The sequence below is a fragment of the Stigmatopora argus genome, chromosome 7 (assembly GCF_051989625.1).
Source record: "Stigmatopora argus isolate UIUO_Sarg chromosome 7, RoL_Sarg_1.0, whole genome shotgun sequence".
Taxonomy (NCBI): Eukaryota; Metazoa; Chordata; class Actinopteri; order Syngnathiformes; family Syngnathidae; genus Stigmatopora; species Stigmatopora argus.
Genome location: NC_135393.1, coordinates 11838633 through 11861101, shown reverse-complemented (window position 1 = coordinate 11861101; position 22469 = coordinate 11838633). Strand labels below are relative to the sequence as shown.

The 22469-nt window shown below is 39.5% G+C and overlaps 1 protein-coding gene across 2 annotated transcripts; it reads left to right on the top strand.

The window, feature by feature from the left end:
• Positions 1-1550: 1550 nt before the first annotated feature.
• LOC144078133 (sphingosine kinase 1-like) lies at positions 1551-21178 on the top strand. 2 transcript variants are annotated; one of them, XM_077606360.1, is made up of 6 exons: positions 1551-1593; positions 7349-10040; positions 15190-15339; positions 17157-17251; positions 17323-17438; positions 20023-21178. In XM_077606360.1, the coding sequence occupies exons 2-6, from the start codon at positions 9599-9601 to the stop codon at positions 20855-20857; spliced, it is 1638 nt and encodes a 545-aa protein (XP_077462486.1). In that variant the 5' UTR covers positions 1551-1593; positions 7349-9598; the 3' UTR covers positions 20858-21178. The 2 variants fall into 2 exon arrangements, with proteins under 2 accessions (XP_077462486.1, XP_077462485.1); XM_077606359.1 differs by lacking the exon at positions 1551-1593 and having other exon boundaries at positions 7055-10040.
• Positions 21179-22469: the final 1291 nt, after the last annotated feature.

Sequence of the window (22469 nt, the reverse complement as noted above, 5' to 3'; positions counted from 1 at the left end):
TGCATTTAAATGATTAAAAATCATACCAATGAACAGACAGTCTTAGCTGAAAAGCATCGCAAGCTTTTGTTTTTACGTATGTGCAATAAGGTCACCAATTATTTTTCCTTTGTCGATCAATTTAATTATAATTCTGTTTACAATCTGCCGTTCAGGGGAAATGTTGTCTTGTAAACTTACACCAGGGAGTTGCGTTACAGTATCAATTTCCTGAATCAGGTTACAGTCTTCAGTGTTGGAAAGTTTAGGGCTCGCGGGTCAACGTGTTTGAGGGGTCATCATGGCGAAGAAGGGGGGTAGCCGGTCCACCGATGCAGGTTTTCCTCAACACTGGAGAGATCTCCGAGAGTGGAGCATCGAGAAGAGACAGGACCCGAGAGTAAGCGCATCAGGCATGAAAATCTCGTGTTCGGTTTTTTTTTTCTTCTGTGTAAGAAGTCGTCAGGGTTTCATTAACATTTGAATGTGTGAATTCAGATTTGTATTTTTCCAGAATATTTTTCATGAATAATGAATATCAATTTTTATGGGTACAAAGGGACTGTTTCATTACATCGGGAACATAAAAATAGGAAGCAGTATTTAATCTATAAACGGCTCTCAAGGCCTCAATGTGTTTGTCTTTCATGCATGGTAAATTATCAATAATCTCAATTAAAAAGCAGAATCTTAAAAGTTAAAACAACTAATTATCTCCTGTAATGAACTTCTTGTCCTTGGAAGCGCCTCTAGCGCAGTGGGAGTAATTAACTGTCCACATCTTAAATGAATTGCTAAATAATTCTTCACGCCAGTGGTTGATTGACAGTTTAAACCAAAGATTTGGTTGATGAAACATGCCATGTAAAACTTTTGGTAATGTCACTAAACCGCAAATTGGAATGTTTCAGATAAGTAATAACTATTGCAGAATTCATTCCTGTTTGCCTTTTATAGTATTGTGTGATTTTCTTTCTCATACGCTGATGTTTAACTAATATAATGTAGTACATTAGACAGTGTTGCTTCCCATAATAGCCATCAAGAGAACTTTTGGCAGTTCTACAGCCGTAACGACGTCGCTCATAGTCCTCTTTCTCCTGTCTAATGGCCAAATGATCATTTCATTTGAGGCTTCAGCAATTTGAGTTGCACCCCAGATAGATTTTCATTAGATTTACAAAGACTTTATACGCTCAAATTGACGATTAGCGACACTAAAACTGAATATAACAATATGAACGTGATATTTTGTTTTTCCCTTGGGCCTTTTCTATGCATAAGTAGACTATATGTACAAAGATATACTACATTTTTTTCTACAATTTGGTCTGTTGTCCACAAATGAACACATGTTTAATTAACTCCACTTAATAACTTAGATTCAAAGTGATCAACTTTATTAATTTTAGAAAGTAATAATCACGCTGAAGCTGTATAGCAAGCAAGAATGGGAAGAGTTTCACCTAAAAAGCTTCAACCATTCATTTCCATAGCTCTAAAATGTGTATTGAATGTTGTTTAAAGAAAATGAGATGTAAATTGTGCAAACTGTGCTTACAGCGGTGGGTGTTGGATGTGGAAGCTGTCATCAGGTCAATGGAGAGAGAACTGGTAAGATTTGCCGACAAATTGCCAATTTTGGTTGATAAATATGAAGATTATTATTCAATACTCGGTGTAACTGTGAAGCAGACAGAATCATCTACAGCAATAATATCATAACCAGTTTGGGAGTGTTATTAGTTGAATATGCCTGCTGTAGTTTAATATAGGCCAGCGGTGTCAATGTTTTTTTCTTTGAGGGGCGCTCTCAGAAAAAAATGCAAATCCTCTTTACAAATGCTCATATGCCAAAATTAGCGAAACGTAAGTAAAAACATTCACTGTATGCCGACTATGCCGTATTTAGCGTATTTGCTGTAATTATCAGACTAATTATAACAAAGAGAAAATGTCCAGCGACGGCAAAAAAAGTCAACCAAGTTAACTCAATTTGTCACATTAAGATTTTTTTTTCAATTTAAATGTATGTTCAACAAAATACTAAAATTCTATTGATTTCAACATCTCAGGTTTTAACGGCTGAATAAAAGGGAGGCGCTGTTTCATTGACTAGCTCCCTCTAGTGTTAAAACTGAGAGGTGCAACCGAATGTAGGCTGAATTTAAGCTTTTTGTGCACGTCACATTCAATGCGATATTTCACATCTGTGTATTCCAGAAAGCCTCAATGGAGAAATACCCTCCTCCAGAAAATTTGACAACTATTGGCAAGAAAAATAACATGTACAGTAATCGCCCTGGATGGCCATTTGGAGGACGCTGACGTCTTGGGAATTATTTGTAAACATTTAGAGTTCTTTCCCGTCATTTGTGGTAGAAGTTATTCATGTGATAACTGCCCCTTCCTTTGCCTGACATTTAATGAAATGCGTAACTTTGACTGACAAATGAGTCCTGTCATTATCTAACTAAGGGTGTCAAACTCAGTTTGGTTCGCAGGCCACATTAATACCATTTAATGTTATATTTTAAAATGATCTTACTTGCCGCAATTGACGGAGCTAGACGTCCAATCCATTTTGACTGGGAGGAGCAAATCAACATTCAATGAGTTCATTTTGCGTCACTTGTTTTTTATTCACTTCCATTTTAGGGTGCTCATAGTTCACTTCTGGTAAATATTCAATCATTTCCTATTGACTTAGAGGGATTTTTCCGGGCCAGTTTTTGTTCCTTTGTCGGTCAGTTTTGGGGGCATTTTAACATTCCTTATCAACTGATTTGGCTCCCATAATGAACCGAATGAACGAATGTGATTGCAGTAGTCCACGTACATGACCACACATCTCACAAACATCCGGTTTTGTGGCCCCCTGGTCGAGATAATGAAACCATTTAATTATATATAGAACGACCCTGCGGACCAGATATGACCCCCTATTGGGCCACCTTCGGCCCACAAGCCTTATGTCCGACACCAAGAATCTAAATGCTTAACTCCTAGTTGTTATTCCGCTTGTTTTCCAGTGCACTTTCATTTCACGTTCCCTCCGAAGCAGAGTTATTTTCCTAACGGGCTAAAAGCACCTCCGTGATGTGTGCTGGGACCGAATGTCTGTTAAAAACGCCATTATGCCAAATGCCTCTGTGTTATGGCGTCCAAATTCCCCGCACACCGCTGGCAGAAGCCGATGGTGCTAATGCGGCTAATGTTTCCCCAGGAACGTCGCCTCTGCCAAGGCAGCCACTCTAATCGCGCACTGTGCCATCAAGGCGCTACGGGGCATGAATATCTGCACGGCCACATTTCACTGTCGCCTCCCTTCGCCGATGAGCCTGCCAAGCTCAAATTGCGAGGTGAAAGCGGGATTTGGGTGCAATTTGGAAGGGGACGCTAATGAGTATGGTCTTTCTGCGCATGCTGAGAGAGGACAGGAGTTCATCTAATGATGGCAAATGGCCCCGGAGAGAGCCACGCGGTGACGAGATTTCGATGCTGTGCTTTCTTTTGCATTGAAATCTTATGTATTACAGACTAGGGGAAAAAATTCAATTTAAAAAAGGTCTAAATTGAGGGCGGTGTTAAGGGTCAACAGTATTTTATTTTCTCGTGCTGGACTAATGATAGAACTATTGTGGGGGATGTGAGTATTTTGTTATTGATTGGACGTTGTGAGCAGACCAATATTTCTTGTCGTTAGTAATCATTTACATGCGGGATACGATCAGGTTGCTGAAAAATGAAGTGGCAGGAATTGAATGGAGATTTATTGAATTAAGAAATATGAAGCGCTCACTTATGACAAGACTGTAAAATGTCAAATCAACCAAGTAATTGTAATTGTTACCTCCACGAGGATTTATTTTTCTACTGACTTTTTAAACGTCTCCTCCTTACTCGTCAAAAAGGATTGGACGTCTAGCGCCATCAATGGCACCCAATGAGTTCAATGAGTGACTTGTAAGGATCATTTTTTAGAAATACTAAATTATAATTTGTCCATTAAAGTGGCCAATTAGGATGGCTGAAGGTCATTACATATAGCCAGCATGTTCTGTCCTCTTCCCTAAAGGCAGCCTTATTTATTTTTACATAATGTCTAAGTCAGTCACCTTTCTTTGAATTTTTCCAGCCCGTCACAGGGGATTTTTCTCTAGCTGGGCATACACTGTAGTGTTGCTTAGCAACATGTGAAGTATCAGCGCACCTCGCTAGATGTCAGTTCAGCCATCATCAAAGGATTATGCCTACTGCCTGTGTGCATTCTGCTTATTTTTCTAGCTTTTACATCACTTTTTTTCTTCAAAGATTAGCAGAAATGAAAAAAAAAATGAGATTGATTCATTATCCACCTGCAAATTTGAATTTTCTGCAAATTTTAAGTTACTGTAATGACTTGTTTCCAAAAGAGAGGAAGTGCTTTTAAAGTAAAGGCGAGTAGCTCACTTTTATTGGCAATTCCATGGGTGTTGTATCACGACCTTGACACACAAGTCCAAAGTCTCATAATGGCTTTGATGCTGCAAAAGAGGAAACTTCAAAGGGTCGGACAAGAAAGCGTCACTCAAGGTGGGAAATGATGTCCAATGAAGAAAAAGCAAGTCGCTGAGTGATGAAAACTCTCACAGACCGTGTCGGCACAACACGGAAATAGAGTGCTTCCATCCAGCCATTCGTTTTCTATCAACGCTGGACAAAATTCAACTTGATAAGATTTTGTGCTGCCCTTTGCCACATCCATTTTTCTGTGTGCAACAATGATTTGCAATCTCTTTATCTGGAGAGTCAACAATCGACGCCATTGGACGTCTATCACCGGCAAGTAGTGTTGGTGGTGGTAGTAGTAGTTGTAGGGGGTTGTGTTATATATCCAATAGATGGCACTGTAGCAGGTAGTAGTAGCAGTAGTGGTAGTAGTAGTAATAGTAGTGGTGGTGGTAGTAGTAGCAGTAGTAGTAGTGGTTGTGGTAATAGTGGCAGTTGTGGTAGTAGCAGTAGTAGTAGCAGTGGGTTGTGTTATAGAGCCACTAGATGGCACTGTAGTAGTAGTAGCAGAAGTAGTAGTAGTAGTAGCAGTGGTGGTGGTAGTAGTGGTAGTAGTAGCAGTAGTAGTAGCGGTGGTAGTAGTAGTAGTGGTGGTGGTAGTAGCAGCAGCAGTAGTAGTAGTAGCAGCAGTAATAGTGGTAGCAGTAGCAGTAGTAGCAGCAGTAGTAGTGGTGGCAGCAGCAGTAGTAGTAGCAGTAGTAGTAGTGGGTGTTGTTATAGATCCAATAGATGGAGCTATAGTAGTAGTATTAGTGGGGGGTTATATTATACATCCACAAGATGGAGTTGTAGTAGTAGTGATTAGGGGTTGTGTTATAGATCAACTAGATGGAGCTGTGCTAAAGGGATCTATATAAAAGGCGCACTGCTGGCTTTTGAGAAAAATGAAGTGTTTTAGTTACGCCGTATAGTCGGGAAAATCATTTTTTTGTTTTTTTTACCTCTGCACCTGGTTTTGCAGTTAATACAGATGAATTAGAATACATTTTGATCCTGATCACCAGCCGCCCTGCTGAAAGAAGCTTGATCCTCCCACCGTGCAACCAAGAGTCTGAAAAGAGAAACACTAACTACCAAGGGTATGGAGCAACCCAAAAAAAGTCTCGCTGAGACATCCACTTGTGACCGCCTACACACAGTCTGCTTCTTTGCCAAGGTGCATGTAATGCTTTTGGAGAGGAGATGAGAATAGTGAGGTGTGCCTTCCAAAGCCTTGATTTGTTTGCTCTCCTCTCTGAGGCTCACTTCAGGAAATGAGCAGTGGCATCTATCTGTACGGGTCACCTTTCACAATTGTGAGAGTTGCAGTTTGCCGGTTGACATCGTAATGAGAAAAAGGGAGAACCCAAACATACGCCTGATTGTTATTCCCATAAATAGCCGTTGGAGTTGTTCGCGTTTGAGAGGGCAACCTGTTTACACGCAAATTTATTTTTTGTCTTTTTGTCAAGTCACGGCATTGAATTAGAGAAGGGATCAACATCATGTTACCCAGATTTACATATTTTCTATTTACAGTGGTTATACCAAATATTTGAAACACCAGGTAATAAACACTGTACCATTGACACTTTGAAATACCATAATCAAACCTTTGGTACAGTCGTTTATTATTAAGAAATAAGTCAAATCAGAAAAAGTGAAAGTTCTTTAGTGAAGAATCTTGACGCCAGAGTCATTCAATTCTGTCATGACCCATTGGTCTAATTTCTCGTGATATTAGAAATTAAATCTGGCATGTATTTTGACATTTTTTGACTCTACTGGTAGTTTGTAGATGGACCCTTGGCAAGGTGTTATTGACATTTACAGGAGAGAAGTATAAATGGGTTTAAAGGGCATTCAAATTAACGCTGAGTTTCCCTTGATCGCCAATAGTTTGTAATTGCACTAATTGCAGCGATTACCCACGCAGGCCTGCTAAATTCTGTTTTGGGATGGAGGAGAACCGTTGTAATGAATGATTAGGCTTCAGTGCCATTGCCGGTGATAGAGGTCAAATCCAGAACAGTCGTTTCCTTGTTTGATTGGAATTGGAATTTAAACAGCTCTATGATCATGCGGTTCACTTTTTGTTAGCATTTACAAAGCCTTTACTTGAATATTCATGCTCGCAAACACGTCTTGGCAACCGGGGTCCCTCTATAGCAGGGGTCGGGAACCTTTTTGATGGAAAGAGCCATAAACAATTCATATTTTTAAATGTTAATCCATGAAAATGTGTGCTTTTTTTTTAGTAATTTCACCACTTTTAAAGTACAAAAAGTCCCTGAATTCTTATGACAACATTGTTACATTGTTGCTAATCAATGAGTATCAATGAGAATATCCATGCAGAAGAGTGTAATGAAAAAAATAATTCCATAGTTTCCATATTTTACCCCACAGGTTAGCGGAGAGCCATATGCATACCTGTCAACCTCTGCCGATAACTGCCCTTATAAATGATTATGATTCCCCTTACAAACCCCCCAAAAAACCTTACAAACACCGTACGACTCGTACGGTGTTTGTAAGGTTTTTGGGGGTTTGTAAGGGGAATCATAATCATTTATAAGGGCAGTTATCGGCAGAGGTTGACAGGTATGCATATGCACCCATCAAAAGAGCCATATGTGGCTCCCGAGCCACAGGTTCCCTACCCCTGCTCTATAGACATTAAATTTGGTTTTCCAGCTTTTATTTTGGCTTGACTGTGCACCCGAGGTCAGCCATCTGGCTCTTCTGTGCACTCTAGACAACACTTTCATTTTGGGATTTTTTTTTTCTACCCCCTCTCCAATCTTGAGACGTTTCGCTTCAAGCAAGATTTGACAAGCTTTTGCTTCTTGCCATACTGTGATTGCTGTGCGCTATTACCACACTTGTTCCTCTTATATAATGAAGTCGGCGCTGCGACAATGGGCATGCGAAGAAACAGAGCAGAATTAAGGGGCAAACCAAGGCGATCTTTCTGCAAGACTTCAATGCTAAGCGACCCAGATGGCCAGCGTGTCATGTCGGATGCCAATTTGATCCCAACGTTAAGATCTATACGACATCCCGACCTCCCACTCGGTGACCCAGCGATTGTCTGTGGGAGAAGGCTGGCTAATTTGCACGTAGCGCACGCACTTTGGAATTAGCCATCGCACTGATGCACTGCGACTTGACATCTGTGCTGTGCGGCCCCTTGAGTCGATAATGGCGGTTTAACAGTTATCAAGCTCACGCCACTCATTTTGGATCCTGGAGATGAATTGTTGGGAATGCCTTTTTTTGACTTTTGGACATCAAACCCTTGAAGTGTGAGTGCGTGCGGCCGCTTTCCACCAGCAAGAACGGCCCTCTTCAAGGCCTCGGGGGCTCCGATAGAGCTCCCAGCTGGAAAAGCACGAAAGGAAAATCGACTCGGCTGAATTGAAGGCAGCTCCTCAGCTGCGCTATTTTCAATCAATAGCTTTTATGGAATCGGCGTCTTCCCCGGGGTGGGAAATGAAAAGGCCCTTTTGTTGCAAATTCCATACTGTATGTAATGATCTGACATTGAAGTCACAAGCGCCTTTTGAGATGATGAAAATGACATAACGGGTTCGGATTCACGTGATGGTGAACGGATTCGTGTAATGATGCATTCACTGCGTCGGAAAAAGAAGGTGATGTCTACCTAGCGTATGTAAACACACAACTGGCATTTTAGACTCATTTCCCCTCTGGCTGCAGGTGCATGCTGGGAAAGGAAATTTCCATTCCCATATGTACTTTTCTTGTAAGCCCACTTCTACATTGAATTGAATTCAATGCTTTTATTGTCACCATGATGCCAAGACTTGATTTTACTTGGAATTAACACAGATTGTTAATGGCGACCAGTCATGGGTGTAGTCTGCCTTTCGCCCGAGGTCAGGTGGAATAGGCTCCGGCACCCCGCAACCCAGACATGGACAGGTGGTTTAAAAATAGTAAGTAAATAATCGTGCCATTTATTTTGACTTCACAGGATTTTAATCTGTATGTTAACTTAATTCTACACTTGTATGTTTTAAAATGGTAAATAGAAGTAATAGTGGTTTCATTTGATTATTTAGGGCTATGTAGATAAACTTGAATTTAGAACAAAAATACATTACATGATAACCTGTTGAAAAACTTTTCTTGTTTTCTGTCTGTTTCAAACAGTTTAAACTCCCCCATTTTTAATGAGAAGAAAATGAAACTCTCACTGTGGTCCTTTCTAACATTGCCATCTGTCGGTGTGAGAAAGTAATTATGATAAAATTCATACAAAAACTCTAAATATATAAAAAAAATCTTTGCCAACGTTTTATTTTATTTTATTTTGAAACTGCAGCGTGCAGTTCCTTATAAAGTCAACAATATTACAGTTAAATCCTGACAATATTGTGAGAAAACAGACTGAGATTCTGAAGGAATGTAAGTCAAGTTACATGCGAGCTGTGTTTAAAAATATTCTTACAAATAAGACTATTTTGCCTGATGGTGTAGTGGCTCACACATGAATTAATGAAAATATAAAAAAATAAAACCATAGTTGTTGGAATGAACATATTTATGACAGAATAGTTAGTAATTTGCTTTTAGTTAGTTTAATCATAGACATTTGATTTAGACCATGTCTTGTTTTAATGCACTTAGTTGTCGTGGAAAACGTCGTTTGGAGTAAATTTAATATACGTACTATTGTAGACATTTACAGATATTAACCGCAAGAGAGCGCTAGATTACATCTTACTTTCCCACAACTAAAGTTGCGCGTATTGTGAAGTTCCCAAAATCCACCAACAACACTTGCTTTTGAGTCTCCCCGAATAAAAGCACGTTAACCTGACCTAAGAGGAATACTTTGCCATATTCATTTAAATCTAACACAAAATATGTTGCTCAATGTCTACTTTCTGTAACGTTCTCTTTTTTGTACACACATTACTTTTTTCCACCTACTGCAAAACTAGCTCGCTCTTGTTTTGAAGTCATAGCGGATACGGTTGCTAGTGGCTTCAGTGACGTGACACAGGTCAGAAGAGCGGCTGCTGTTAGATGGCCCAAAGTGTTCCTTCGCCCCTCGGCGATGTTCCCGGACCACCACGTCCAGGTTAGGATGGACAGGAAGGGAGCGGAACATTCCAACACGAACACGCTGTACGGGGAATTCACGACCATCGGTAACCGGAAAGTCAGGTGCGCCGTCAGTCTGACCGACAACGAGCTCGTCGTCCAGCGGCTCAACTCGGTACCTGAGGGTCGGAACCGAGTGAGCCTCAGCCTGAAGGACTGCATCGGCTGTCGGACGTACCGGAAAGATGAGACCGCCGGACCGGCGGCTTACCTGGCGGTCTATTTTTATCCGCTCAAGCGGCGCTGGGTGCGCTCGGGGCTCTCGCGGCGGAGAGTGGAGCAGTGCTTCCGTCTCTCGGCGCTCCAAGACCCGCGAGCCAACCTCGACGAGGCGGACAAGTGGGCTCAGGCCGTCCGGGAACGCTGCAACAGCTGCCATCTCCTTCGAGACGACGGTAAGAAACACTCCTAAAGTTGTTTATTTTGCTCGTTTCCAGAAAAGTTTAGCTTCTAAAATGCTTTACACTCAACTTTTGACTGAGTTTGTAACAATACATCGATCAATGTATCTATTAGTTGAACACAATGCATTGGTTCAAAATCAATCAAAACTTCACTAAATATGTTTTAGATAGGAGTTATTTTTTAAAAAAATGCTGTTCATCAAATGCCTTTAATTTCTTAACACAATTGTCTGAAACATGAAAGTTGCTTTTTATTTTAAATTGCTTTATTGCTTTGAAATATACTGACTCCGGTCCTCGAGGATCCCTATCCACCCTGTTTTGCACTCAACTCATCAGCAAGCCTTCCAGAAGCTTCATACTGATCCTGATTATTTAATTCAGGTGTGTTGGTGGAGGGAGACATGCAAAACAGACTGGATTATGGCCCCCGAGGACCGGAGTTGGGCATTCCATTGATAAAGCCCTTGAATCCAGTCAAGGCAGACTTTCACATATTAATAAATATCATATCATCGGACAAACAATCGCTGTTGTATCGTAATCTCTTGAAAATAGTGATTTATACCTCCAGTTTTGACTGAAACTGGGGAATTTAGGAATTTGCCTGGAAGAGTAATTTTAAAAACATTGTGCACAAAGGTGTATGTTAACATCACAAAGGATGGGAATAATAAAGTTAGTTTTTGGTTTTGTACATGCATTTGGCATTAATAATAAGGATAAAGGGTCCGTCCGGGTATGACCATACACCATACAATGTCACCCCTCTTAGCTTGATGTGCTTTTCTGTTCACCAAACAGTGCTTCTTTGCATATCATCATTTGAAAATATTCAAAGTAAATACAGACTGAAATGAACACGTCACTGGAGGTATTTATTGCCCTTAAATTCCATATGTATGAACAAAAAGTAATGCAGAATGCTGAAAATGGGTGTAGGCATGCAAATTAAAGATGTTCTACATTCCACCCATGTTTTCTGAAAGTATAATCAGTATATGTAAGATATCATTGATACATCACTGGTGACCTAGATAGCATCTGTCAGTTTGAGCAGATGTTTTTTTATTTTTTATTCCAGTAAAACATACTGAAACTAAATACAATTCATTGTCAGAGGAGGATCAAACTGCAGTAATCGGACAGGTTTTGTTCCCTGGGAAACTCAACAGGCTTTGTTGTCAAGTAATGCACTCCACCCACTTAATTCACATTTGGTCTTTGAAATTGCAGCTTAACACCTCCTTCCTTTTCGGCAGAATTCAGATGAGAGAAGCTGGAGACTTGTGAGAATTGATTTTAACACTGATATCTTTGTGGCGTGTAAAGGTGCAAGTCATTGATTGTTTTTTTTTCCTCACTGGGAAAAGAATTGTCTCCACATTACACATTATGTCTGAGAAAATAGTCTGAAAAGAAATAGCTGTTGGTTCCATCCATCCAAGTCCACGCATATGTTTACATGGAGCTCTGCACACGTGTTTGTGAAAAAAAACAGACACTCAGGATTTTAAAAGGGGATGTGAAGAGCATTCCAAAAAGTGAAGAAAGAAAATCTTTCAAATGAAGGATCCTAAAAATGACAAAATGGTCACAGAAACCTTGGGTCAAGTTTGTTTTTAAAGTCCCACTTTAACAAAATTTTACACACCAATAAAAAAATCTTGTCCGAGTATTCAAAAATGAATCATTGAAATTGTACATAAAAAATATATTTTTTAAATGTCCAAAAGCCAAATAATGAGCCTGATATTTGTTGCTTATTGATTATTTATCTGTTTGTTTGATTGTTTGTTGTTGTGTTGACTACTTATTATTTATTTATTTCTTATTTGTTGGCTATTTCTCATTTCATTTTCTCAACCGCTTTATCCTCACTAGGGTCGCGGGGGGTGCTGGAGCCTATCCCAGCTGACTTTGGGCCAGAGGCGGGGGACACACTGAATTGTTGGCCAGCCAATCGCAGGGAACAACGAGACAAACAACCATTCACACTCACACTCATACCTGGGGGCAATTTAGAGTGTCCAATCAGCCTACCAAGCCTGTCTTTGGAATGTGGGAGGAAACCGGAAAACCCACGCAGGCCTGGGGAGAACATGCAAACTCTACACAGGTGGACCGACCTGGATTTGAACCCAGGTCCCCCACTCTGAGGCCGACGCGCTAACCACCCATCCGCCGGGCCGCCCTGTTGACTATTTATTGATTATTTGTTTGTCTGTTGGTTTGTTATTGTTATTTATGGACTTCATGATGAAGCTTTAAATCTCATTATACCTTTATAATGACAATAAGAGCATTCAATTCGATTCAATTCAACTTGAAGGAAGGAGACATGAAAAACACAGGATAGGTTCTCTGGACAACTGGAGTTGCTGATCCTTGTTCTACACCATTAACTGGTCACCAGTCAGTCACTTGTGGGAATGAACATACAGATATAGACAAACCACTGTTTGAAGCCACAGTCCTGATGCAGACAATATAATTAAAATAAATTCGAGATCATAGGCACTCCCATAAATGCCTTTTCTTAACTTCACCACACATAATGTATGGTTGTGTATAAAGACTTGGCAACGGAAAGCTGTTTATCACGTACTGTATGTGTGAGTGTGTGAAGTTGCTGTAAAACTAACATAACTACAATTTGGTTTTGGAAAAGAAAAAAAAACGATTGATATCAGCTAAACATAGCTTGAAATGAATCAGATCGGAGGTTTTAAATATCATAATCGGGACATCCCTACTCTGTATATTTTCTGGTCTATTTTGTTGCAGTCCTCCCTCATGCTTTCCATCATTGGTGGTTGAATATCTTCTGAACAAAGCCTCGGGTACGAAAGCGAGAGTTAAACACAAGGCTATCGGATTTGGATAGAAACCTCAATGCCGTCAACTCTTAGTTAGCCTCGCTCAAAATAGAGCTTCTCCCAGCTAACCACCAGCGCCTCCTCCTCTTCCATCCCGCCTCCACAGCCTTTGTGGTCCCATTCAACAGAAATTGTGCCTCTAAAGCCTCAAGTTATATTCCGAATTAAATTGTAAAAAAATATTTTAAAATTTTTTGCTACTGCGGTTGAGCCACCCGTTGCCAATAGCCAAAGTGCAAAAAAATGGAGGAGCGGAAAGAACATTTTTAGGAAGAATTTGATCGTATTCAGTATTAGCAGGTGTTTCATAAAGATTACAATGCAGCAGGAAATGGAAGAGATGGGATATGTAACAATTTGTAGAAGAAAAAAAATATACCGTTAAATTGTATTCATTTTCCTCATCCATTACTACTTGAAAATGGAATTATGTATGTTTTCATCAGATTGAAATTGGGTCTATATGTCATGTTACAGAAGGGATGTATTCGCTTCAGGTCAAATTAATGTTAATCCGCTAATCCATTTAATCTGGAAACTGGATTCCCTCCTAATGGGTGTTTGCTAGGGTTTAAAAGCGCTCATCACCACAGGTAGCTAGGTACAGACAGGTCACACAAAAAACACAGTTTGATTCATTTAACTCTGTCCGGATTGGAAAAATAAATAAATAAATAAACAGGCATGCTGCTGAATATTGTGAGTCCAACTTCAGACTCGTCCGTTCACAGACTCGAAAACTACGTGCGTCTTAGATTGCTATTCTAAGATTGCTTTTCTGGCAAACTCTTGGGTTTTCCCCCTTTTAATTAGGACATAGGAAATCCTACAGCTTTCTCGATATAGTGATTGCTCAATTAAGATTTGGTCCACATTCCATGCTCTTGGTTGGATGAAAAAACATCTGTAATCACACAACTGAAGTTTGGTTCAGAGCTTGGGTACAGTAGTTTGGAATGTTGGCTTTTCCACGTTAATGGTGGAGTAAGAAGCACCAGAGTTGTTGTTGATAATATAAGATAAAAGGACCATACACTCGTTATCATACAAACAAACCAGACCTATTATCTTGTCAGAAATTCGCCAGTACTCTTCTGGTAAAGCATGATGGATAAATACTAAATATACAACATGTGTCAGACTTTGGGCCTGTGCCATCGTGGCAAAAGAGGAAACTGGAAGCAGAGTGAGGCCAAGAGATAATTCCCTACGGAATTTCTCGGGGAGGGTGAAGTGGCACGCAGGAAGTGGACAGAATTTTAATGTGGCCACAAGGACAACCAGGCACGGCAGTCCAAAAAGTTGCGCCTCCCTAATTCCAATCCACTGATGTGACACCGTCACTGTCAGTTATACCCTAGAAGAATCTCTTAGTTGTCATAATTAGAAGATTAAGTCTACTCGTTTACCCGTAAAAACATGTTGCGTATGTGTAACTTCTTCACACCCATTCTTTTATTGTTCCGAGGCTGTTGGCATTAACTGCAGGGAATGTTGTCAAATTTCTATGATGAAACACCTTCATTCTATGTCAGCACCAAGTAAATTCCTTCAGAGTTCATTTGAAGTAGGTCAAACATTAATTCATTAACGACACCAATCCCTTCATTTTCATATTTCATCGCTGGAAGCAGTTTTACACACCTTTAAAAGATTAAAGTTAATGATGTATTTGTGAAGTTTATTATTATCATGCACATGATGAATGACAAGTGTAAAAGTAATACTGAAAACTAATGGAAAAAAAAAACTCAACTAAAACTTTTTATAAGTTCAATAAAAATTTAATCCAAAAATGGGAAACTGAACAAAAAATGCAAATGACTGAGGAAGAATATTAGATTAGATTAGAACTTTATTTCATCCCGTATTCGGGAAATTTCTTCATTGCAGTAGCAAGACAGACACAAGACACACAAGACATTGTAGACCTAGGTAAAAAAAAAATTCAAATGTGCAAGACACAGTACAGGTACACTCGCTCCCAGGTTTGGAGAATTTAAATGGAAAAATGTCATACAATTTTGTTCCAAGATACAAAAACGATTCATGTTACAAAAGGTCAAACCAAATCAAACAACTCCATAAACATGAATATACTCCTGGTCGAATTGCTTTCCCATTGGCTATCTTTGTCCACCATCTACAACAGTCAGTACAGTTAAAACTAAACTATACCTTGCGTCTGCCATCTTTAATCTACGGTGAGACATGCTTTATTCGCCAGCAATTGTTACATGGATGTATTTCTATCCTTGCAGGCGTTCTGTTGAGTGAGCCGTCCCACCCGTGCCGAATTATGTTGCTGGTGAATCCTCAGAGCGGCAAAGGACAGGCACTCACGCTCTACAACAACCATGTCCAGCGCATGCTCGACGAGGCTGGGGTCCTGCACATGCTGGTCATCACCGGTGAGTCAGCAAAATGCTTATATGTCTTTGCTACGACCTTTTACCGAGCAGCGTTTGAACTTGCATCAGAACCCACCAGGTGTTGAAGCCTCGACCTCAAAACTGTGAGACAGGCATGCTAACCATAAAGGCACTGTGCAACCCAGTGTAAAATGACCACGTTATTTAGTTTTTAATGTGATTTTGTTTGGAAAAAATAGACAAAAATCTAATCCCAGTTTACAGTTAACGGAAGGAACGCTATACTTTGTGTTTAAAAAAAATGATTTTTCCCATTATAGCAACTGCAGATCCTAATATTTTCAATTAATCAATTAATAATTTGCTTTTTGCCAAATGAATCCCAAAGAAAGTAGACCTCTATTTTAGATCAAATCATTCACTACCAGCCAGATCGAGTCACAGTGTGTATGTGTGGCAGTTTAGTAAAAGAGCGAAGTTGATAACACCTATTGTACTGGGATTGGAAACCATCCTTGCAGCACCCCCGTTCAAATGGATTGGACACCTACTGCCGTCAACCGCCGCCAAATGGTTAAGTTATGAGCGGTCACAATGGATTTATAAACAAAACTCCCAAAAATATAATCCCAGAGTAAAATATTGGTCTTTTTTTTTCAAATGTAGGTCATTTATTTGTTGGTTTAATTTTAAATAGAGTAATTTGTAACTGTTTTGACTATTGCTATTATTGAGGAGTTCATCTCTAGTTTTAAAATGAAAAACATTAATAAAAGTTTTTTTCAAAATACTAGACTAAAATTGACCATGTTTATCCAATCAATGTTGTTGTTGGTGGTGACCACCAATGGTTCAGTAATTTGCCATGATCAATAACTGAATTAATTATTCTACAAACAATCGCTTGAAATATAATCACTATAAAGTCGGTGCTGGTCTTATTTTGGAAATCTAGCTTGCCAAAAAGATATTCCAGTCACAATCCTGGCATGCTCTGCCTGACTTGTTCAGATCAATACGATGAGGATGTGCTTTGATATGAATGCAAATGTCCATTGTGCCCGTCCCATGGCATCTGATTCAGATATTAGGAGGTGCAGTACTGCAGCGATTAGACAGCTCCTTTTTGCACAGTGCAAAGTAAAACTATTTTTGGTCTTTAACAAACACATCTGAATTTTAGCAATTTATTGTTGTTATTGTAGGCGCACCCATGGTTGAGTGGTTAGCCTCACAGTTCAGAGTTAAATCCCAGGGTTAGACTTTCCTATGTGGAGTTTGCATGTTCTCCCTGGGCTTGCCCCGCAACCCTTGTGGGGTTAAACGGTATAGAAAATGAATTATTGTATATTTTTAAATAATTATTACGGTATTTCTATAGCGAGTGGATGGTGCAGTGGTGTATTTTTAGATTTCTTTTGTGATTATGAATAAATGTGTGAATTCAAAAAATGTTAATACAAGCTACATTCATGTATTCGAAAGCAATGGAAACAGAAGTACACTGGTTATGGCTCAAAATGACACTCTAAATTAGATTTTTCAAATGTATTTATAGTATTTGAATCATTCCACGGCAATGGTGGTCCAATTTATTGAAATTTTTAAGATTATTTTGACGGGATGAACCAACATTCATTTGCTCTTCTTAGTCAAAATGGATTACAAATATAGCCCCCTAAATAATTTAAATAAGTATTCTGTAAAGGTTAAGAGCAAAAAAGTCGTCATTGTTGCATGTTGCTTGCTCTTTTCTATCATTTCTGTATTTCAACCAACTGTGAGAATGGTTGTTACCTAAAATATGAAATATATAAAGGGAAAGTACCAACAAATTGCTCCATGTGTTATTACAGAGCACCAGAACCACGCCCGCGAATTAGTAAGAGAGGTCGACCTATCGCAGTGGGACGCTCTCGTCATCGTGTCAGGAGACGGCCTTCTGTTTGAGGTAATACAAGTAAAATGGCCTCAAGTCGTAAAAATGAAATAAATGTGTCTTTTGGTTTGTGTGTGTGGTAGGTCATAAACGGCCTCATGGAAAGGTCAGACTGGGAGGAGGCCATTCATACACCTCTTGGTATACTTCCTGGTGGCTCAGGCAATGCTTTGGCGGCGTCCATACATTATTACGCAGGGTGAGTCACGCACACCCCAACATTTAATACCTAAAGTCTGATCACGTAAACAAAAAAAACTGGGTAAAAAGAGACTGTTTCTGAATAATTTTGCCCAAAACAAAGTGCAAAATGCTGTCGTCGTTGTAGTAACGGTTATTCTCTAACTATCCTGTGACCTGACGGGGTGCCGTGGCAAGAACTTTTTTATACTTTTGCTTCCTGAAAAGAAAGCACATTTCCCTCTAGAATAGCTCGATAGTCTTTCGTTCTTAAAACACGCTGTGCCAGAAATAGCAGAGCCTCCCACAAGTTTCACATTAAGTCAGTGCACTTAGTATAGGAAGCTTTATTATAGTCCGGAAAATACAGTATATATCTTTTCAAACACCAAATGGCCAGTGTCAAACACTCACATACACAAACTGCTCATTTTATATAAGAAATATAGTCTAATTCTTTCAGAATTATTTAAATCTAACCCAGACTACATGGAAAAAATGTCACTTTAGTAAAAAGAAAAAAAAAAACTTTTTGCCTTTTAACAATTTCAACATTCCGCCAAAGTCAAAATGATCTCATAACTGAAATTATATTTTTTTCCCAGGTAGTTAATTTTATCCTAAATGTGACAACATATTTTTTTTAACTAGAAGCCAGACACATACTCAGGATTTTTTTCCAGTGTCGTATTCTTAATGGGACTTGACAGAAACCAGTTTAACCCGCCTGGGAGCATGTCATGTAATATTTTGCCATGCACATTTCAGGGGAAATATATTTGTATATATATTTTAAAAGTCCAAATAATTTTAGATAGACACCATGAGAATAAAAACAAACACTTTCTGTACATTGTGGAAATTCACTTATTGCGGCAGGTTTTGGAACGGATCTATCGCAATAAACGAGGTATTACTGAATAACATTTTGATCAAAGCGACACTTAAAACAATGATTGTACTTTAAAATTGTGCATTTTTTATTGCATTGAATCCCTTCCTGCTCTCGCATTTTTCCCCATAACCTCTGATTTAAATTGTAATTCGAGTTCAAGACCAATAATGACGATACATTTACAATTATGATTGTGGTTATCCACATCTAATTTTCCCTGGCAACAGGGGAAGTATAACTATGAAATACAAATGAATTATCACGTCTAATTGCAAATTTTGACTATAGCATTCAAGATGAGAAGTCCTGGCCAATTGCACTTAGACAGTTTCAACATTGTTAATTATTAATGATAATCCCACTGCAATGGGTGCGCTTCACTTGGCCAAAACAAAGACAGAAGGTAATAATGGATTTTTTTTGGTCACATTTGCAGTCATATTACCTCAAAGCAAATGCAGCTAGCCCATTTTTTTTTTAAATGCTCTTCGCATTTGACTGTCTCAAAGCAGCCGTCTATCATTTTAAATCATTTCAATGACAAGCACTCCATTATTATTGTCTTGTGCAGTATTCTTGATGATGAATGCCTTGACCCGTGCCTGTCAATCACTTTCCCATATGGCGGCGCGCTAGTGACAAACAATAGAGGAAGGGTCCAGACCCAGTATTGTTAACACTCCCGCTGTATCCAGAAGCGCAGGCATTGCGTTGCGTTTGGGAATATTCCCAGTGGAATAGACGACGCTCGATTGATGCTGCGCGCTGTACTTTTATTTACATTGCGACAATTGGTTCATTTATTTGAGTCCAAAGCACGCCATTTTTTTGTTTCTTTTGACAATATCATTGTCCATCTCTATTATGTTGTTGCTTTGTAGGCATTTAAAAAAGTTAAAAACAAACTTTTCTAAATTGATTCTAATCTTTGAAAAATGTAACTAGCATTGACAATGATAAACTTTTTTTTAATGCGAAAAATAGCCTAACTATACATGGTCATTTTATCTAACAAATTCAAGCCTTACAAAAGATGGTCTTTTTCTGGAGTTCCATTAAAAATACAAGTGTAGTTGCAAAAAAAGACAAAGGTTTCATAAAGAAATAATTCTAAACATTGATGTGAATTTTTTTCGGTTTTATTTGATTACATCTTAATTGTACTTTTATTAAAACATGTTATTCAGTCAAAGTTTTGCGTACCACTTCTCTAGGCAATTACATACCTGTCAACCTTGGCCAATTGCTCCCTTTATTAATGATTGCAATTAAACGATAAAAAAACAACATACAAATGCAACACGGCTCATATTTACTCACATAGAGCGCATGTAAAAGTTTACATTTTTCTCCAAAATGGACGGCTTTCTTACGCGCTATATTTATAGAGTGAAAAATCGCCGATGAAGTTTTCATTTGCTACCAGTGACTGAGACGATCCGGATTAGAGCCGAAATAGGTCAAACGGGATCGGTTTTACAAAAAAACATACTTAAAAAAACTCCCAATCAAAGTTATTATACGGCGTACACAATTTGAAATGATCAAAAAAACGTATAAAATACGGAAAAAACGTATAAAATACGGAAAAAACGCATAAAATACGGAAAAAACGTATAAAATACGGAGAAAACGTATAAAATACATAAAAAACGTACAAGTTGACAGGTATGCAATTATAAAGCTTTTTGTCAAATTAATTTTCTAGCGCCTCGTTGTCGTGTGGTGAGGAACTCCTGGTCAGCTGCGGCCTCCTTCTCTGTAAAGGCGTGGTATCCCACATGGATCTGGTCTCGGTCCACCTCGCTTCCGGCGCTCGTCTCTTCTCCTTCCTTTCCCTGGCGTGGGGCTTTGTCGCCGACGTGGACGTGGAAAGCGAAAAGTACCGCCGTGTCGGCGCGGTTCGCTTCACCCTGGGCACCCTGATGAAGTTGGCGTCCCTGCGCGTCTACAAGGGAAAGCTGGCCTACCTGCCGGTCACGGGCGAGGACGACAGGACCCCGCCTGAACATGTTGGCAATCGCGAGTCGCCCTCGTGGAACTCTTTCCGCAACTCCTGTCACTCAAACAACACGCTCGAGGCGAGAGGAACGGAGCGTCGGCGGCGCCCCATCAAATCCCGGACGGAGCCGTCGGACTCGCTGCTCCCGCCACTGGACGAGCCCCTCCCCGGAGGCTGGGTTCCGGTCCCCGAAGAGGACTTTGTGCTCGTGTTGGCCATATACCAGTCCCACCTGGCCATGGACCTGCTGGCCGCGCCGGGCGCCGCTTTGGACGACGGCGTCATTCACCTGTTCTATGTCAAAGCGGGAATATCGCGGGCCGCCTTGCTCCGCCTCTTCCTGGCCATGGAGAAGGGTGCCCACCTGGCCTGCAACTGTCCTCATATGGTGCACACCAAGGTGCGGGCGTTGCGGTTAGAGCCCTCGTCACCCAAAGGGATTATAACGGTGGATGGCGAGGTGGTGGAATACGGGCCGGTGCAAGCGGAGGTGCGCCGCGGCATGGCCAGACTAATCAGCGCGGGAACTTCCAGTAGATGACGTGTACATGCGTTGATGCAAAATTGGGGACCTTCATTCAAGCTTTGTCCTTCTTAGGAATGCACTTACCAGCAAAACTTGAAATAGACGTCCAATCCGTACTCTTTTCAATCATACTATATTTATTAGGACACACTTTTTTTCTTATTTGAACTAGAGTGTTTAAAGTAAATTTGTAATCCAATGTGGCGTAAATGAAAACCCTTATTACATAATTCCGGGCAAATCCTAATCGAATCAATATTGTTAGTGTCCATTAAACAATGCAGCTTGCATTTTGGAACACCCTGTACACAAATTCAATGAAAACTGTGCACTAAACAGATCAAAGTTTGTTTTTGCTACAAATTTAAATATCAGATCTCACGTCCTAGTTGGGTTTATGGCATACTACCCTGAAAACACCCCCTCACGTCTTATCTTGGAAACTAAGCAGGGTCTGGCCTGGTTGGTGCTTGGATGGGAGACCGCCTGGGAATATAAGCTCTTATGGTACCAAGGGGAATTAGCTCAAGTTGTACATTTCTCTTTTTAAAAAAAATGACCATGTATAGTAAGGCTTTTTTTTCAAAAACGACCATGTATGGTAAGGCTTTTTTCCAAAAAAGGACTATATATAGTAAGGCTTTTTTCCCCAAAAAACGACCATGTATAGTAAGCCTTTCCCCCCCCAAAAAATGACCATGTATAGTAAGGCTTTTTTTCCAAAAATGACTATCTATAGTAAGGCTTTTTTTACAAAAAACGACCATGTATAGTAAGCCTTTTTCCCCCCCAAAACGACCATGTATAGTAAGGCTTTTTTCTCCAAAAAATGACTATGTATAGTAAGGCTTTTTTTCCCCAAAAATGACCATGTCTAGTAAGGTTTTTTTTCCCAGAAAACGACCACGTATAGTAAGGCTTTTTTTTCTTTAAAAAAAATGACTATGTATAGTAAGACTTTTTCCCCAAAAAACGACCATGTATAGTAAGCCTTTTCCCCCCAAAAACGACCATGTATAGTAAGGCTTTTTTTCTCCAAAAAATGACTGTATAGTAAGGCTTTTTCTCCAAAAAAAACGACCATTTATAGTCAGGCTTTTTTTCTTCAAAAAAATGACTATGTATAGTAAGGCTTTTTCCCCAAAAAACGACCATGTATAGTAAGCCTTTTCCCCCCCAAAACGACCATGTATAGTAAGGCTTTTTTTCTAAAAAAAATGACTATGTATAGTAAGGCTTTTTCCCCAAAAAATGACTATATATATATAGTAAGGCTTTTTTCCCCAAAAAACGACCATGTATAGTAAGGCTTTTTTTCTAAAAAAAAATGACTATGTATAGTAAGGCTTTTTTTCCAAAAAATGACCATGTATAGTAAGGTTTTTTTTCCCAGAAAACGACCACGTATAGTAAGGCTTTTTTTTCTTCAAAAAATGACGATGTATAGTAAGACTTTTTCCCCAAAAAATGACTATGTATAGTAAGACTTTTTTTCTCCAAAAAATGACTATGTATAGTAAGGCTTTTTCTCCAAAAAAATGACCATGTATAGTCAGGCTTTTTTTCTTCAAAAAAATGACTATGTATAGTAAGGCTTTTTCCCCAAAAAACGACCATGTATAGTAAG

What these genes read in the sequence shown, in the direction of transcription:
- LOC144078133 (XM_077606360.1), top strand. Translation starts at nt 9,599, where the DNA reads ATGTTCCCGGACCACCACGTCCAGGTTAGGATGGACAGGAAGGGAGCG. An exon ending in GCACATGCTGGTCATCACCG is followed by an intron (nt 15,340 to 17,156) that starts GTGAGTCAGCAA and finishes GTGTTATTACAG; the next exon opens with AGCACCAGAACCACGCCCGC. An exon ending in TCCATACATTATTACGCAGG is followed by an intron (nt 17,439 to 20,022) that starts GTGAGTCACGCA and finishes TTAATTTTCTAG; the next exon opens with CGCCTCGTTGTCGTGTGGTG.